Source organism: Periplaneta americana, chromosome 6 (genome assembly GCF_040183065.1).
Source record: "Periplaneta americana isolate PAMFEO1 chromosome 6, P.americana_PAMFEO1_priV1, whole genome shotgun sequence".
Classification (NCBI taxonomy): Eukaryota; Metazoa; Arthropoda; class Insecta; order Blattodea; family Blattidae; genus Periplaneta; species Periplaneta americana.
The window spans coordinates 21,261,429-21,280,817 of record NC_091122.1 but is presented as its reverse complement, the minus strand read 5'-3'; the positions used below and the strand labels follow the sequence as shown (position 1 = coordinate 21,280,817).

The 19,389-nt window shown below is 34.2% G+C and overlaps 1 protein-coding gene across 2 annotated transcripts in view; it reads left to right on the top strand.

Moving 5' to 3' along the window:
- Positions 1-19,389, top strand: part of mbo (Nuclear pore complex protein Nup88) — a 504,598-nt gene that overhangs the window by 473,596 nt on the left and 11,613 nt on the right. The window contains exons 5-9 of one of the 2 annotated variants that reach the window (XM_069827764.1): positions 8,329-8,444; positions 9,291-9,492; positions 11,309-11,472; positions 13,607-13,692; positions 16,923-17,185. In XM_069827764.1, coding sequence (XP_069683865.1) covers positions 8,329-8,444; positions 9,291-9,492; positions 11,309-11,472; positions 13,607-13,692; positions 16,923-17,185 — 831 coding nt within the window. Of the gene's footprint in view, positions 1-8,328; positions 8,445-9,290; positions 9,493-11,308; positions 11,473-13,606; positions 13,693-16,910; positions 17,186-19,389 lie in introns of both variants that reach the window. The other variant, XM_069827763.1, reaches the window with a different exon arrangement.

Below are 19,389 nucleotides of genomic sequence, written 5' to 3'. Positions count from 1 at the left end.
GCCTATTATTCAAGGCGTTCAATCTGAACTTGAGAACGTGTACGGTATAACTTGAATGTCGTAGCAACAGATGGCGGTCTGTAAAGTCTGTGTGCTACCATAACCTCTTTCGAACTGTGTTTTGCGCGGGCAAGTCGTACGCAGGGTATTTGTTATCATCGATTGCGTACGGCAACATTCCACAACACAAATCAAATGCTCCGTGCCATGTTGACCGTCGAAGTTAATGTCAACAAATACGTAAGTAATCGTCTTAACCCTCTCCCCATATCCCGACAGTAAGAAAAAAAAACTCACTTCAGTACGTGTTTCCAAACAGTTCACATTCTTGCCACTACTGACGTTACCGTACGAATCGGTAAGTAATCTTCAGAATGAACGCCGTACTTGCTAGGCAACTTCTCTCGCATTTAGGTAATACGCCTCTGCGGAAGTGTAGGAAGATTGAATTCTCTAGGCTCATCGGATAGCCACATGACGACATACAGCGAGCCATGACATATTTTGAACTGAACACCCAGTATTTATTTTAAGACTGTATTTTTTTAATACGTTTTCTCATATTGCATGAAAGACAACTTGAGTTAGCTTCCCCTGCTCAAAATTTCATGCTACGCCACTGCTATAGGTCTCCCTTAAACAGGGTTTCGATTTGATATGTCCAGATATGCATATATCTGAAGTATACGACTTTCTTCGAACCTGTCACTGACTTGAGTTACGGCAATACCTTGATCGGTGCATTGTAAGCCTTTCACTTGGCCCCTTCGCTGTCGTCCCTGCTTATCGCGTTGCTCGCGCTTTATCTGGAGCCCGTGGAAGGGTTCGCTATCTCACCACAGCGTCGGCATCGGCGTCGCTGCTACCAAGAGGCGACGGCAGTACGACGCCGACGGAAACATATTCATTTTCACACTGATTAGCCATGCACCGCACGAATGGCGGAATCGTTATTGGAAAATCCTTGCGCTCGCCTCCGAGCTTAAATGTCGTCTGCATGGCTGCTTTTTTCTCTCTTCCCGACAACTTAAAACTCTATCAATATGGTTGTTAGTAGATTTATTTCCTTCGCTCCTATACTGCCTCGTGTACGGACGTCGACAGGCTTTTGTTATTTCCCAGTTTTATCGCCATAGTTACGCTCTTTTCTCTGCGTCCAAATTCTCCTCTATCTCTCTGAATTAAGTTGGAAAAGGAAAATTTTATGGCGTTGTTGTGGCATCTCGACGCATCGGGAATTCTTTCAATATACGCAGTGACCCTTTTTCCTCTCTATTGTAGGATTTAAGAGTGGTCTAAACCTTGATCGATAGATCCTCTCCCCCTGCCACTCACTCTCTTCAATGCGCAATGCGGTCTTACATGCACCTATTGTGTTTTATAGTAGAAGCCAAGGTTGCGTTTCAATGGATTTATATGGCACTTCCAGAACAAGCGAGCCCCGGACATAAATAATTTAATTTTATGTTGAAAAAGCGGAAAATGAAACTTCCTTTAGGTCAAAATAGTAGAGATAATGCTTAAAATTATAAATAAAATAATTCAACTTTTGTTAAATTATAAGCAAGAATAAATTGTATTTAATTAAACACTATAACAATACATTTACTTCTTTTATATTGAAGTCATTCCTAAATAGTATTATACGTTACAAGAGCGGTATGTTGACGTTTTCATGTTCGAGGAAAAGATTGAAAAAGCGAAACGTAGTTGAGCTTTTTTAATTTCCGAGAATTGAAAGAAAACATACCGCTCGTGTATCGTACATTATTTTGTGCGAAGATCGTTTATTACATACCTGAAAGAGGAATTTCTAATTAGTTGCAATGAAATCTCCATCTTGGTTTCTGTTCAATGACGGCAAATTTGCAAAACAAAAATATCTATCTTTAACATTGTTGCTTTAAAATGTTTTCTGTGTTTACTATACTCCAGCAGGCCGTGATATACGTCTGTCTTTTTTTCCCCCAGTCTATAAATGCGAACTTAAAACAAACGGTAAGGTTACGTAATGATTTATTTTTCATTTTAATATTTTAACAATATTATTTATATAACATATTGCAGTAATAACATCGGATCTGGAATCTTGTTGATTTTTTCACGGCTTCCTTATTGTTACTTGTATCAGGAATGCAATAAGTTTCGTGGAGTAGTAGACTTTACTTAATTTTTTCAAATATTTAAAAACAATAATTAACATTGCAATTTAGGTGAAATTGCAGTGGTAAGTTTCCAATTTATAATTATTACTATGTTAAACGTCTCTAAAAATAATATGTTAAAAGCCTAAAGCAGTAAAATGAATGTCGCGCTTAAGCGGTAAGAAGAGGGAAATTGTTATGTGTGTTACGTTGGGAATACTGAATGTGGTATTTCACACTTACCGCGTATTGGTTCTGTGCGGAAAACAAGCAAATACGCACGATCTCGCACAAAAGTAATTTTATTTGTATTAGAATATGGATAAAAAGCAACTTTACGTACAGTACATTGAAATTAGGTCAAGAATAACTTCATTAGATTTTCAGATTAGAAATGACTTCATTCCTGTTGAAATTGCACATGATAGGCCTAATTAATTTAATTTTTGTTTGAATTGTAATTGAAAATGTCCTCTTTTGGTTGAAATTATAAAAAGAAGACTTATTTATAAATGAAATTATAACTTTATTCATGTTAAAAATTATATATGATGAATTACTAATTACTTCACATATGTTGAAATGTGGACAAAATATAATCTTGAAATTATTCACGAAGTTAACTTGTTCTGTATTGAAATTATAAAGAGTTACTTCGTTTATGTTGAAATATGGAAAATATATAATTTTATTTTTGTTGAAATGATTCATTTATTTTTTACTTTTTACTTTTTAAAATAATACGTCCCTTTGTCCAATTTTAATGTAGCATATGTTTTTCTCCTGGTTATGAAGGCTTTCTGTCATGGGGATGAAATTATATAATAAGCTTCTCAGTCAATATCATAAGTTACCAACCAATAATTTCAAAACTATATTTTATAATTGGCTTTTAATTAATCCTTTCTACTCTGTAGATGAGTTTCTTAACATAAATTCATACGAAATTGTTTTTTTTAATAAATAAAGTTATTTACATTTAGTTACAATTATTACATTAAGAGTGAAGTGTTTTCATTAATTTTAGAGTTTCAAAATGTTTTGTGTTTTCATTCTGATTAAACTTTACTGTTTTCAATTATATGTGTATTTTCAAATGTATTGTTGTGACGAAGCCTATCATTGTATATTTAATGGCTTAATAAATTGAATTGAATTGAATTGAATTGAATTGAATTGAATTGCAGGCTAAATATGCAAACTTTGGCAAATATCGGTCAAAGCATGTAGATTTATATAGAGAACATACATACATACATACATACATACATACATACATACATACATACATACATACATGCATACATACATACATACATACATACATACATACATACATACATACATGCATGCATGCATGCATGCATACATACATACATACATACATACATACATACATACATACATACATACATACATACACTTTTATATATTAGATTAATTTTTGGGTAGAAAGTAATTCCGTTGAAATCATTCTTAAAATAACTGTTTTAAAAGTATTTAAATATAACTTCATTTATGTTTAAATTTGAAATAATAATTATAATAATTGTTGAAGTTACAGATAAATAACAGTTTTAAGTTAAAATTGTAATAAAACGAAATGAGATTTGATAATTAATTTACATATTAGCTTCATTCCTATACGGGGTAAACCTAATGTAGTATAATTAATTTCAGGGCGTTAATTTTTTAGATATTTCAAACAAAAAACTTTAATACAATTTCTTCGTTTTTGCTTCCTTTTCGAGATAAAAATAATTTTATATGAAACATTTCATACCATGTTTTGAGACTATCATTGATTTAATTCCCAATAACGTCGGCTAAGAATGAAAACCTCGTATTTCACGAAAACCAAATTTTATAGGAGGAAAAATAACTGTCTGTAGACTTCATTTTTATATTTTTTAAACATAATTGACTAAATTTAACTTTTAATTCAGAAACAATCATTTTCACACTTTTTACGGATGACTTACGAGATTATCTTCTGATTAAGGTGAAAAAGCATTTTTTTTTAATTGAGACACGAGGTTTTCATTCTCAGTCCATTTAAGAGATCAGTGTATTATGATAATAAATTATTCAAAGAATTTTAATTTTGTCCCTTATATGTGCAGAAATTTGATCCAACATGATCCAGTATAAATAATTTTTGGGTAGAAATTAATTCCATTGAAATCATCCTTAAAATAATTATTTAAATATGACTTAATTTATGTTTAAATTTAAAATAATATAATTGATATTGAAGTTACAGATAAATAGCAGTTTCTGTTTAAGTTAAAACTATAATAAAAAAACAAAATGAAATTGTTAATGATTTAGTATATATCGAAATGAAATTATATAAAATTCGTACATGTAATTTCTACTTAATTTGTTTTTAAATTGGTAAGTGCAGTTAATTATAATGGTATTGGTCCCAGAGTAATATTCCATTTAATATCTCGGAATCTATTTATAAAATTCTGAATTCATCCGCGCCGGACGGACTTCGTTATCGAAAACAGTACATCTAAAGGCAGGAGTTAGCAGTTGATAAATGCCTGTCGCTAAATGTTTATCGGTGTTTTCAGCGGTTAAATTTTTTATGTAGGTATATTTTGAGAGCTGGGGGATTATCTTCCCCTCCACTTGATTGAAATGGGGAGGCTTGCCTTTAAATCCTCCCGTAATACCCGCACTACGGTTTCCGATCCGTGTGGGCCACACATATGCAGATTACGCTGTAGGTGTGATCTGGTCTGGTCAAGACACCACAGCCAACCGTTTAGTGGGACCAGAAAATAGATTAAAAACCTTCCCATTGTGATGATCCATTTAAACCTAATGTTGTTAACTGGTGTATGCGCACTGCAATGAGACAATAACTGGTACCAGTTCTAGAAACTGTGCCTCTTAAAAATGCAGTAACTATTATTCCTAACTATAGACGGGAATTTTTTTTCTCTTAACAAATGGTTAAAACAAACCTTACAATTACAAAATCAATATACAATAAACAACACGAAACTTATAATAGATAATCTAATCAAACTGAACATTAACCTAAATTCAAAACTAATGTATCTTGACATATAAAACTTATATACAAATATCACGCTTCAAGAAACTATAAATATTATCGAAACAAATTTAATTAACCTTCAAACACCAATGAATAAAATCCAACAAAGATTAAGTCTAATAAATACTCTTACTTCATAAAATTACTTCACTTCAATCAAAAATTATATAAACAGTATGTTGGCCTAGCAATGGGTAATCCATTACCTGGAATTCAAACCGATATCTTCCTACAAAACATAGAAGATAATATTATCAGTGACATCCTAAAGAAACATAACATAAAAACTTTCATACATTTGTAGATGACACACTTATAATTTATGAAAATAAATTGATAGATAATACAATTGTACACTAGTTTAATAAATTACGCGAAAGCCTGAAATTTACAGTAGAGAGTGAAATAAATTATTCAATAGCTTTTTTAGATATAAAATGACATTTTTTTTTTGTTTTATATATATTATGCTACGAGATCTTTTTTTATTTAAAATGTATTACAAATATCACAACTAATACATCTTTTGGTATGGTTTATCATAATTTGTAAACTAACTGTATCCTCTGTTAATTTTTTAACATCTTAACCGATCCTTTTTGTGAAAAATAAACTCACATATACTTCTATTTTTATAAAATTAGAGTGCAATGGTAAACAAATACTCTTTCTTAACCTATTAGATACAGCCTCCCTTTGAGAATGTAGTCGTCATCTCATAATATGTTACAAAAATATCAGTTTGTTGTCAGTATGTGAAAATATACATATATTTATTATACACATTCACACCTAAACTTGTCACTGTTTCTAGACCAAAGTCTTTGAACCAAACAACTTTACCGTACCATATATGTTAACAAGAATAGAGAACTCTATTGTACTATCAACATATCTACCTTAATTATAGTATCGTCGGTGCTTAGTTATTAATAGGGGGCGGATATTGATGAAATGTCGTTATTTTTCTTTTAACTTTAAAATTATGTACAATAATAACAAAACTAAATATGCAACTTCTATGTTGCATTTATTTATTTTTTGCTTAGTTATGAATTTAGTTACTTATTTATTTATTCATTTATTTTTTTATTTGTTTGTTTACTTGTTTACTTATTTATTTATTTATCTGTTTGTTTATATATGTATTTATTCATTCATTTATTTGTTTATTTGTATTTACTTGTTTGTTTACGTCTTAACGTACTGTATTTATTTATTTATTTATTTATTTATTTATTTATTTATTTATTTATTTATTTATTTATTTATTTATTTTATTTTATTTTATTTATCTATTTATTTATTTGTGTTTATTTGTTTGTTTACTTATTTATTTATTTGTTAGTTATTTATCTATGTGTATGTATGTATTTATTCATGTATTTGTATTTGTTTGTTTACGCCTTAACTTGCTATATTTATTTATTTATTTATTTATTTATTTATTTATTTATTTGTTTGTTTGTTTGTGTTTGTTTATTTACGTGTTAACTTATTTATTTGTTTATTGATGTCATGCCAATTTCAAATGGATAGCTTTAAAAAGTTGATGTGATACTGTACAGGGGAAATTGTGAACTGCTATATTTTATTTTGTTTTTTTATTTCATTTTATTTTAGGCCTACTTTATTTTATTTTGTTTTGTTTTATTTTAATTTATTTCATTTGTTTTTATAGTAGATATACACTTCCTAGTTACCTTAAGTGGGCGTCTATTCGAGATCTTACTCCTTAGCAACCTGCAACATACCATTGTTAGAAAAATAAATGAAGTTCGAATATCATCTTATATGTATTACATTCAAGATACTACTAGCGGCTTTAGCAGCATTTTCTTGTACTGGTTATGATATTCATTAAAAGTTCAAGTTCTTCTCAAGCGGTGACGTACATTAAGTCACACAACCACCATAGGGATTCTACCATCTTTATGACCAGAGTCCAAGGGTCAGTGCATAGTGCTGTTCTGTGATAACCCAGGGCAAATAAGTAACAGACGTTGATCTATAAAATTGTCGAATCGAAATTGTAAGATCTAGTTCAAAGACAAAACGGAAGTAAATATGCAAGTTGGAAAATCGTTTGTTTTTCCTATATGCGAGTATCGTAAGGATTAGGCAGTATAGGACGACAATCGAATATGATCCCCGAGGCGTATCCTCCAGAGAGGAAGAGATTTTCAACACCATTAATTCCATACGCCGTTACTTTCGAATGTATTAATCTCTGAAATATTTTCTCTAATTGATTGCTTCAGTAACTTTTCCTTCTTCATTTTCCTTTAGGGAGGAAATAGGAATGGCAATTTCCAGATCTTTGAAGCAATAACAAAAGGAACTCTCTTGACTTTTTTATATCAGGAAGTTAACCCCATTTCACTTTTATGCCATTTCTAACCCGTCTTCTTTACTCCCGATTTATTGGTTAGAACTTCGAATTTTAACTTCCAAGCACGTCATCTGTGTAGAGAAGGGAGAGCTGGTTGGGGGGGGGGGGGAATATGAATTTTATATAATGGAACGTTCATAAAACGTGTGGCTTGCGAACCTTAGTAGAAAGTCGTAGGAAGGTAGTTATTTCCTACCGCACACATTAACCGCGAAATGAACTAATACAGGTTTACGTCATACGTTGGTCTAATTTAAAAAGACTGTCTACTTTAAAATTCCATTACCATCATATTCATTAATGCCGTAATGCGTTGCAAATTTCATATATAAATTGTATGGTCGAGTAACTACATTTGTGTTCTCGTCATAAGCTTTCTTCAACAACCTCATTTAAAAAATGATTAAATGGAGTTACAACTTTTTACCACCAGTCATATTTCTTCTAGTTTTTTTAAGATTAATTGAAGTCCTTTGTGGTAATATGACTGTACTTGGGGAGGGTATGATGCTAGTACGATTCTAGATATGAGCTGCAGATGGCAGAAGTGATCACATCAGCATTTGAGAGCCATCTCTGAGATCTCATGTGTACTGTATGACAAATTATGCGACTGCTTTTAAACATGTGCTGAAGATGGCAGAAGTAATCACACAGATACGATCGCCATCTACTAGCCACACTGATTAATTTCATTCCATGTATTCTATTGATTATAGGAAAACACGAAAAGAGGCGCCACTGATCGGGTTGATCCGAACGCCATCGTGTGGCCAGTATTAGTACTACGTGGAAATGGTGATGTATATTCTGTGAATGCGCCATTATCAGAGAGGTAAGGAAATTGCGCGCATTATTTAATTGTTAGTGACATTCTTCACCCAATAGAGGACGAATTGCACTTTCATAATATGTTTCTTAATTAATATCGTAATTATACGAGTGCTTGATATTTTAAACAAGGTAAGAAGTTCAAAAGAATGAAATGAAATTCTAAAATGTAACCTCATTTATTTTATTTAACATTTTACATTTTGTTTGCCCTACAGTCAATTTTTTTTTTTGTGTTAACATCGAGTTTTTGTGATTTCATCCGTTAAGAAAATATTAAAATTAATGTTTTCTAATTTCATTGTTTTAAATAAATGTTCACTGTGTTTATTTGTTCTATTGTGAAATTAGCGATTTAGTGTTGTAAGTAATAGCATTAAAACACTTACAATTGTTACATTAATGAAATTATCCTACGTAATTAACCTATAAATGAACCAAAATAGAATTAAATTATTTATCGTATCTTGTGTACTACTATTTATCAAATTGATAGCAACAGTCATAAATATGGTAAAGTATTTTCATATATCATTATTTCATCCTGTGAAATAATTTGTAGATTAGAAACAAACATTTCACTTATATTCGATCTGTAACTTAGCAACAAAGAAATTTTTACATGCTAGAGCTTTAAACAATGCATTATGGCAAACTAATATTATGTAAAAAGGAATGTCAATACTGGCCTAAGATAAAACGTTGTCTGTTACACGTGACTAAAAGTCCATTATTTGTTCTTGAGAAATAATAACACGTTATGCATTCGTGTCATAAACATTGGTCAAATAATGGTCAGTTAAGCCACAGATAAGATAAATAACTGTATTATTTACTTGTTATGTTGCAGCTCAGAGAAGCCTACAGTCCATGGCCCGCTGTCCATGTACCCCCCAGCAGATGACAACTATGGAGTGGACGCATGTTCTGTCCTATGTCTGCAGAGTGTACCACCTGTGGTAGTGATAGCCACTTGCTCGGGCACTCTGTATCACTGTGTGCTTCTCAACTGTGCCGAAGACGATGATGAAGACACTCACCAAGATAATAGGGTGAGCTTTTGTTTCTGTGCATTTCAAAAACTTTGTAAGCTAATGTGAATAGTTATTTCATGTATTAAGGGAGATAAGCAGTTTTTACTAGTCGAGGACTTGACTCAGGCAGCAATTAAGGAGTCCGAGACTAGCACATTCTACTTAACTCACGAGTTGCATATAATGTTTTTTCTACTCCCACATTTTACGTAATAAAAAATATATATGTTTCTTCGTTTAACATGATTTAATATCAGAACTGTTGAGTTTTGAGTATTCTTTTGTTTGTTGCTATGCAACTGTTGAATGAAACACATTTTCACGTACTTCCCTAGGGAAGTAATGTGACTGAAGTCCGTCGTCAATAGCAACCAACATTATCGCGGTAAAATCCATTATTACTTCCCTAAAAACAAGCTAATAACAGCATATTTACGACAGTGAGAGTGGAAAAGAAGTATTTATGACAATGAAGGCTTTGGACTGCATTGGTAACCAGGTTCGGATAAAGAGAGTAAAATGTTTTTTCATCTTTTCCTATTTATCTTCTTCCTTTTCTTATTTCTTTCAATCAATTATTTGTAAGAACTGTCTTTCCTATCTCCTAAACTGAGCTCTGCCTGTTATATCTTCTATTGGCGATATGAACACCTTAAAATGACATGCTTTGCACATTTTCATTCTGTAATGAAATACGGATTAATGGCATTCTGGGACAACTCACCTGAAGCTAAACATACTTTTGTTTCAGAATAGAAAGCTGTAAAGATAATGACAGGTGTGCATGAAAGACCATCATATAAAAAAAGATTTTCCAAACATTTAGAAATCTTGATCTTACCTTGTGAGTACATTCTTTCCCTGATGAGGTCCACTGCTTTGGAATAATGATTAGTATGTCTGGCCTTAAAATGAGCGGGCCGGGGTCCAAATCCTGGTTGGAACAGGTTACTGTATTTGATTGAGGTTTTTGTGGAGTTGTCTCTTAACCCATTAAGAGGAAATGCTGGGTAACTTTCAATGCTGGATCCTGGGCTCATTTCGTGGCATTATCACCTTCATCTCACTCAGATGCTAGATAACCATAGTAGTTGATAAAGTATTGTAAAATAAACCAATTTGAAAAAATAAATTTCTCTGATGATGTTTTTTTGTTAAAATCCAAGCTACATTATTAGTACTATAGTCCCGTTGCTCTAATTTCCAGCAGCGAATCGCGTTGCAGGTCGGCTACATTTAAACGAGTGCGTCTTATGATTCGCTGATTCATTTCTTAAGGCTCGATAAATACTTAATATAATCGCCCGCCATTTTAGCTCTTTCGTTGGGGTTCGCAGAAAGCACACGAAGACGTTATTTGCCGCTCAATTATTTGCTGAATTACATTGCGTTTGATTTATTATCATAGGAGCTACGACATGGTAATATTTAACGGTGTGGCAAATAGATTCCTTGTATGGTAGCTCGGCAACGTAATAACAAAAATGGCGAACGATACTACCTACCTAGACTTTATAGAACCTTCACTTTCTAAGACGTAAGCAAAGAGGAGGAGTCACGCCGGAAATAACAGCGTCTGGACTATAATCAGAGAATTCATAATTTTAATACCTTTTCACTCAGATGCTAGATAACCATTGCAGTCGATAAAACATCGTAAAATAAATACTAATTAAAAAATTAAATTTTCCTCACGATATTTTATGATAAAATCCTCGCTACATTATTTTGTACTAATTAGAGCATTAATAATTGTAATACAAGACGCAAATCAGATCTGCATGTACTATCTGTTAGTCTCAGCTGTAACTTGTCTCTTCTGTTGTGTTTGCAGTCGTCATGGTCGCAGTATGGCTCCACCTACAGTCTGCACACCCCTGACATCGCACTCTACGTGTTCGAGTCAGTCGAGCTGGAGCTGGGACTGGCCCTGGACGATGATGATGACACCTACACCTGTCCGATTCATCTCCACCATGACAACAGCACTGATTCACGGTATTCGACTGTAATCCGATTTTCACGTGCTGTTCTTACCTCTTTTATACCGACTTTTCTTTTTTGTAAGAAGCTATTGCATTTTTACGTGATACAGTGTCATATTGTGAATTTTGTAGAAGAAATTTATTTCCATTATCTGTCATCACTCGTTCTTATTTTTATTTTTATACACCCACTTCTCTATCACTTCTCTCTTTGTCTTCATTTTCTTCTTTTTCATCTACACATTCTTTGCATTTTTGTTTCCTCTTCCTGTTCCATCCCCTCCTCTGCCTCTTTTTTTATTTCTGTTCCTCCTCACTACTTTTTCTCTCTCTTTCCTTTCCCCTCTTCTTCTACATGTTTTTTTATTTTCCTTTGTTCTTGTTCCATCTCCTCTTCTGCTTCTTCTTTTTCTTTCTGTTTCTCCTTCCTTCTCCTTTTTTCTTGTTTCAACTTATATTCTTTTTTCTTTCTGTTCCTCCTCCACTTATTTCTCTGTCTCTTCTCTTTCTTTCACTTCCTCCACTTTTCCCCCTGCGTGTTCTTTTTTTTTTAATTTTCCTTTTCCCCAATTCGTCTCCTCTGCCTTTTATATTTTTTCTGTTCTTTATCCACTTCGTCTGTTTCTTTCTCCACCACTCTTTCTCCGCTTCTTTCTTTCCCTTCATGTCCCACCTACTCTCCCTGTTTTTCTTTTCGTCCCTCTTCCATACTCACCTACGCCTTTTCTTGCTCTTGCTCGTCCACTTCCTCTTCTGGTTCTTTCTTGCTTTTCCCTTCCTCATCCTCTGTTCTGTTTTCTTTTCCTTCTTCGCTTCCTTCTCTGCCCTCGTCTATGTTTCTTCTTTTTCTTTGTCTTGCTCCTCATCATCTCTTGCTTCTCTTTATCTACCTTTTTTCCACATTCCCCTCTGTTCCTTTTTCATCCTCCTCCATTCCTTGCTGCAGTTCTTTTTTCTTTCTATTTCTCCACCTTCTTTGTCTTTTCCTTCACTTCACTTACTCCATTGTCTTCTTTTATCTCTCTTCCTTCATCCCTTCCCCATCTCTTCTTTTCTCCTTTAACCATCTCATTTGCTTCGTTTTCTTCCTCTTCTTCAAACTCTTATGTTTTATTCCTTCTCTTTCTCCTACTCATATCTTCCCTTCCCTCCTTTTTCTCCTCCTATAATTCCTTGAAATGCTAGAATAACTGAGAAACTGGATGCAGTAACAGCGCTATTATAAAAATAAAAAAATCACCTTTGAGAGAAATTAGATAGAAAATTTAGGAACAAAATCTTTACATTTGGCAATAATAATTAATGTTATGTTAAAGAATTTTATATTAATAAAATTTAAAATGTTTTTTTCAAATGCCAGGCATTTGACAATAAAGTCATTTGACCTCTTGCATCCAATATTTTTCAAAGATATTGTCATGGTCAGCCACTGAACACAGATTTTGAGGTGTTCCGAATCCATTTCTTGGTTTGAATTGCACAATGGGCAGTTAGGGGACTGACAACATAACAAAGAAAGAAGATACCTATATACCTCGAATGCTCTAATACCATTGGGGTCTAAGAAAGTAAGAGTTCAGAGGACTGGATAGGAAAGGGTAAAGAGGGAATTAGGTTTTGAATAGAGGAAAATTATACCAAATTCAGTTATTAACTCATCAAGGTGACCAGTGCTAATTGATGTGTGGCCCCTCCCTTTAGTTCAGCTTGTAAAATTATGCTTACTAACACCTGTACCACGGGACGGTAGGGATGGGACATTGGGTATTTGTCCAGGTTGGTTCCTTAAAGCCTTCAATGGGAAGGATTAATGGCTCTCCCCCCTGTATTCGACAAATACTCTTTTGCAGCCAAATTTAAAATGTTATAATGCACAGTACTTAAGAACAGATATCTAAGCAATAGCAGCGTTAACAGGCTAATTCTCTTATTGTGCCCAGCGCCTGAATTGTTACACAGTCAAAAATTGAATAAATATCACTAATAGCTTTACATTGGATTCTTTTCCTCAAGACTCTAATATTTTCTGCACCAGTATTTTTATTACCAAAAAATCTTTTATTGAAGAGTTAATTATATTCTTACAATAAACAAATAGAACACCTGTCATAACACGTAAATAATTATTTACGTTTTTATCATTTCAGATACTTCTGTACCCATGATACTGGAGTGCACATGATGTCATTACCATTCATTGTGCATTTGGAGGAGTTCGCCAAAGCTCATGATGGTAAGTAATGGTGTGCATGCATGCAGAGTACCATTAGTTCATTAAATTCAGAAAGTGGAAGGCTGTCAGAGCTCAGAATCTCTCCAAATTGTGAGATGAGTGACCAGTTATAAATTTGAGCAATGTCCGAATACGTGAGTTTTTATAATTACTTCGGGTTTAAATCAACCAGACCTTTAACACCCCCAATCTCTTCATCTCATTCCTGAGGACTTATTTTAATTTAATTTTTTTCAATCCCTGTTCTTAACATAACATTTACTGTATTCCTTATTTACTTACTTATTTACAGATGGCTTTTAGAGAACCCGGAGGTTCATTGCCGTCCTCACATAAGCCCACCATCGGTCCCTATCCTGAGCAGATTAATCCAGTCCCTAGCATCATATCCCACCTCCCTCAAATCAATTTTAATATTATCCTCCCATCTACGTCTCGGCCTCCCCAAAGGTCTTTTTCCCTCCGGCTTCCCAACTAACACTCTATATGCATTTCTGGATTCGCTCATACATGCTACATGCCCTGTCCATCTCACACGTCTGGATTTTAAGTTCCTAATTATGTCAGGTGAAGAATACAATCCATGCAGTTCTGTGTTGTGTAACTTTCTCCATTCTCCTGTAACTTCATCCCTCTTAGCCCCAAATATTTCTTCATTTTTCTATTATACTTTTAACACTTATATATCACTGATTAAATTTCCAACTTCTTTACTATGTTAATATTTAGGATTTACCTTGGCTGACTAGTTTCGAAGTCTTGTTCTTCATTGTCTAGTGGAGATCCCGCGCTATCTTCTGGTTGTCGTGAGTTGTGTTCATGATTGTGTCGGAAAGAGTGTGTGTTTTGAAATTAAGTTGATTGTTGAGAAATTTGATCCGAACAAAATATGTAACATTGTAAAATTATTTTGCAGAATGAAAAGTTACATGTGTTCGGAATAAATTTCTGCACATTTAAAGGCCAAAACTAAAATTCTTTCAATCATTTATTATCATAATACACTGCTTTCTTTAATTTACTAAGCATATTGGGAATTAAATCAATGGCTTTCCCAAAACACACTATGAAATGTTTCACATAAAACAATTTTTATGTCGAAAAGGAAGCAAAAACGAGGCAAAATTATTTCACACATTTTTGTTTGAAATAACTCGAAAAATAACACCTGAAATAAATGACATTACTTATGGTTCACTCTATATATATCCTGTATTAGCAGTTAAATCTTATCATCTACACAAGTGGAGAGTTGTCATATTTTTGGTAGCTTGATATAAACATTTCACCTTATAGTTGACAATGGTCAGGGCTTAAAAATAGCATTAGCCTGCTAGTCTGTTGAGATAGTGAACATTTTTAGTATTAGTATTTAGTATTAGTATTTATTTATTTAACATGGTAGAGATAAGGCCATCAGGCCTTCTCTGCCCCTCTACCAGGGGATTGCAACTATAACATGAACAATAAAATTACAATTAATATTAAATTTACAATTACAATTACAATAAAAATTAAAGTACGACAAGAATACCTGATTAATGAAAGCTAGACATTTTATCATAGAAGTTAAGAACAAAGAATATTTTTGTATTTACTGAATTACAAATTAAACCTACAATAACAAAATTCTATAGTGATGAAATTACCAGATATTGATATATTTTGTGATAGATTAAGAGAACTATTTGCAAGAAACCATGTCTGAACGAGTCTCAATTACTGACCAAGTGCCTAGTAAGTTTGCGTTTGAATTCAATTTTATTTCGACAGTCCCTGATGCTAGCAGGTAACGCATTCCAGAGTCTTGGCAGGGCTATTGTGAAAGAAGATGAGTATGAGGAAGTGCGATGGGATGGTATTGTTAGTATTGTTTCATGGCAAGAGCGTGTGTTCAGATTGTGGTGGGAAGAAATGTAAGTGAAGCGAGGCGACAGGTATGAAGGAATAGAAGAGTTCAAGATTTCGAAGAGAAGGAGAAGTGAATGTAAATTTCTTTGTGCGAGATCGTGCATATTTGCATATTTGCAAAAATTAAGCACTAAAGTTACTGCATTCGTGATGCAAGTAACATTAAGGAAGCCGTGAAAATATCAACAAGATTCCAGATGCCGATGTTATTACTGCAATATGTTATATAAATAATATTGTTAAAATATTAAAATGAAAAATAAATCATTACATAACCTTACCATTTGTTATAAGTTCGCATTTATAGACTGGGGGAAAAAAAAAAGACAGACGTATATCATGGCTTGCTGGATTATAGTAAACACAGAAAACATTTTAAAGCAACAATGTTGAAGATAGATATTTTTGTTTTGCAAATTTTCCGTCATTAAACAGAAACCAAGATGGAGATTTCATTGCAACTAATTATAAATTCCTCTTTCAGGTATGTAATAAAGATCTTCGCACAAAATAATGTACGATACACACGCTGTATGTTTTCTTTCAATTCTCGGAAATTAAAAAAGCTCAACTACGTTTCGCTTTTTCAAACTTTTCCTCGAACATGAAAACTTCAACATACCGCTCTTGTAACGCATATTACTATTTCTTATCTAGTTTAAGCCAACCTATTGTTTCCAGGGATGGAGTAATATGATCATATTTACGAACATTGCTTACAAAACGTACACACAAATTATGAGCAGACTGTCTCCGTAGTCTGTTGGTCAGCATGCTGGCTTGCAGATCCGGAGGTCCTGGGTTCGATTCCCGGGCTCGGCTCTCGGTGAATTTTTCTTGAAGAAGAAAAATTACCTGGGTGTCTAGAGTCTGGAAATTTATATGAATGTGAGTGTGAGTGTGCCGGGTTAATATTAATTAACCAATCATCAAAATATAAAAAACATCAGGACTGTCGCTGGGCAGTAACCTGAACACACGTTTCAGTGTCACATTGTTGACAAGTAACTCAATATGTTAGCACAACCATAAAGCATCTAATAGATGCTATAGAGTTACCAACAACGATAAAAGAAAAAAAAAAAGAAAATTATGAGCACGTTGAAGTTTACTTGTTGAGTTAAAAACAAAAAATCTGATTTTTAATTGTGCTCCTACAGTTAATACTGACTAGTGAATTTTTTGTCTAACTGGTGAGCCAATCAGGAATCTCTGCATTTGGCACTGATGCCTGAACTCATCAGTTGTAGCTGCTCTAGCGATGGTGACAAGAGTTGTGAGAACTGTTATTACTTGTGAAGACTCAGGTTTGTTTCCAGACTCGCCTCCGCTGGAGCTGCTGAACCAGCCCAGTTCCGCCGAGTACCTCATCTGCACTCGCACCTCGTCCTCGTCTCCACTGTCGCCCATACTGGGACTGGCCATCACCTCGACCCCCCCGGTGCTCATCACCCTGCTCGCCACTGGGGAGGTGGTGAGCCTCGTCCTGCCTTCTGTCCCCCTGCCAGCCTCTCCAGCCGTACCGATGTTGAACGGCAACGACAATGGCAGCAGGGAAGAGTCTTACTCGCCGCTTAAAGTGGTAAGTATTTTGGAATTAATACTAGGGCAACAATGCTGACAGTCAGCAATCCTTTTGTTGATAGTCAGGAACTTGCGCTTTGTGATAGAGAAGTCATTGTTATACAGGGTGCGGCATTTAATGTTTCCCATTTTAAGTTGGCGATTTTGTTCACATTGTTGGTAAAACATGTTTGCAAACACAGGGATTCGGTGTAGCAAAGCCTTTAGTTAACCATGGAACGTTGGCCGGTGCAACAGCGCATTTTCTGTGTTGAACAGTTTGTTTCAACCAAGTCAATTGTTGCTGACCAGCGCGAGTTTAGGCGGATTTTTGGTGATAATCAACGTGGAGTTGCACCATCACGAAAAATAATCAGTGTTGGGTGCGTCAGTGGCGTGAAACGGGATTGGTTCAAAACAAAGCTCGAGTTCGTCAGAAAACGGCGCGGACTCCTGATAATGTCGAACGTGTGAAAACGGCTCTGCAGAGAAGTCTGTATCGTTCCGTGTGGCGTCATTCCCGGATCATGAATTTGTCGGACAGAAGTGTGCGAAGAATATTACACAATGATTTGCATTTCCATTCATATAAACTCCAGGTCGCACAAAAATTAACAGTAGTAAACAAAGCCCTGCGCGTCCAATGTTGTCAGAGAATGCTGCAATTGTTTAACACTCACAATGACTTTCACAGCTGCCTGATAATGAGTGATGAAGCAAATTTCTGTCTCAATGGTTATGTAAACAAGCAGAACTTTCGTTATTGGGCGTGAAGAAATTGCTGATGTTACACCTGAAACAATTGCGGCGAGTAATGGCCGGTGTGCAGGGAAGATTGCAACAATGCATTGACGCCAATGGAGGATCTTAAAGACATTATTTTCAAAACATAAGATGTACTGTAATTCCAAGATTATAATGGTTGTAAACTGATTAATTTCTTGCAATTTACTTGTAAACTAAATAAGTTATGGGGGTTTGAAAATAGGAAACGTTAAATGCCGCACCCTGTATATGAGAGCCACATTTACACACGCACTTAAATCATTTAGGGTCGATTTCTAAAACGAGGTCTAGACCACGGCCATGGCTTTAAACCGTGTTTGGATTTATAAAACGAGGTCTTTTTCATTTTTCTGAGCCATGGCTCGAAACCATGGTCTGAAGCAGAGACCACGGCTGGGGTAGGTTTAAAACCATGGCTTCATGTATACAAGATGGAGGTAGTAGATCAGCTGGATGATTATCAAAGGAAAATTTGTCTCTACAAGTATTAAATCCCCGGATTAGAGTGATGAGAATCAGAAATAATTCTTTGTAACTATACAACGACAATAATTTCAGTCGAATATTTCGATTTTCGAAGGAATCGACGCAAAATTTAACAAGAATGCTAAATAATAATCTGCAACGAAATGCAAGAGGCAGCAGGTTGACAATTTTTTTTACACTTTGTTGCTTTGAGGGAAGTGAAATACAATATTTTATATTAATTATACCGTTATGTTTATGAGACGATGTAACTTAATTCTTAGTTTTACAGTAGTTTTGGACATTTTATTTAATAATCGAAAATGATGTGGGCCTACAAGAATATGAAGCAAAGGTGATTTTGTCTTCTTATTTTAAGTTTTATATTATTGGGGCTTTCCACGTAGTAGGCTATTATATGAGAAAATACAACCATACTACATTTTAGTTTCAATTGAAATTTTAATCCAGCAAATATTTAGGTTATTAATTCCTTAGAACCGGTTTTCAGGTAGTTAATGTTGGTAGTAGTTATGGACAAATGATGAACTACAACATAAACGCTCGACTTGTGCTAATTATGTGGTTAATATCATTCTGGTACCTAAAAATCCGTTCCCTATTAAATACTAAGTAATGCTAGTATTAAACACACATAGCCTATATTCTGTAAATTAGTAAATACAACAATAACTTTGCTGGGAACAAAAGAATGTGATTTACTGCAATTCAATAAAAAAATTAATCCCGATGTTCATTTCTTTCTAATATCGACTGTTTAAAGGAATAAAAGTCGATTCTTAGCTGCGTTGCCATATATAAAACCCACGAACCTCAGTTTCTTCTCAAGCCGCGTCTCGACTTTGTTTTAGAAATCACGTAAGGATTCAGACTTTGACCGCGGTTTAAAAGCCGAGGTTTGGAACCACGATTTCATCCGTGTTTTAGAAATCGACCCTTAGTGTTCTGCCC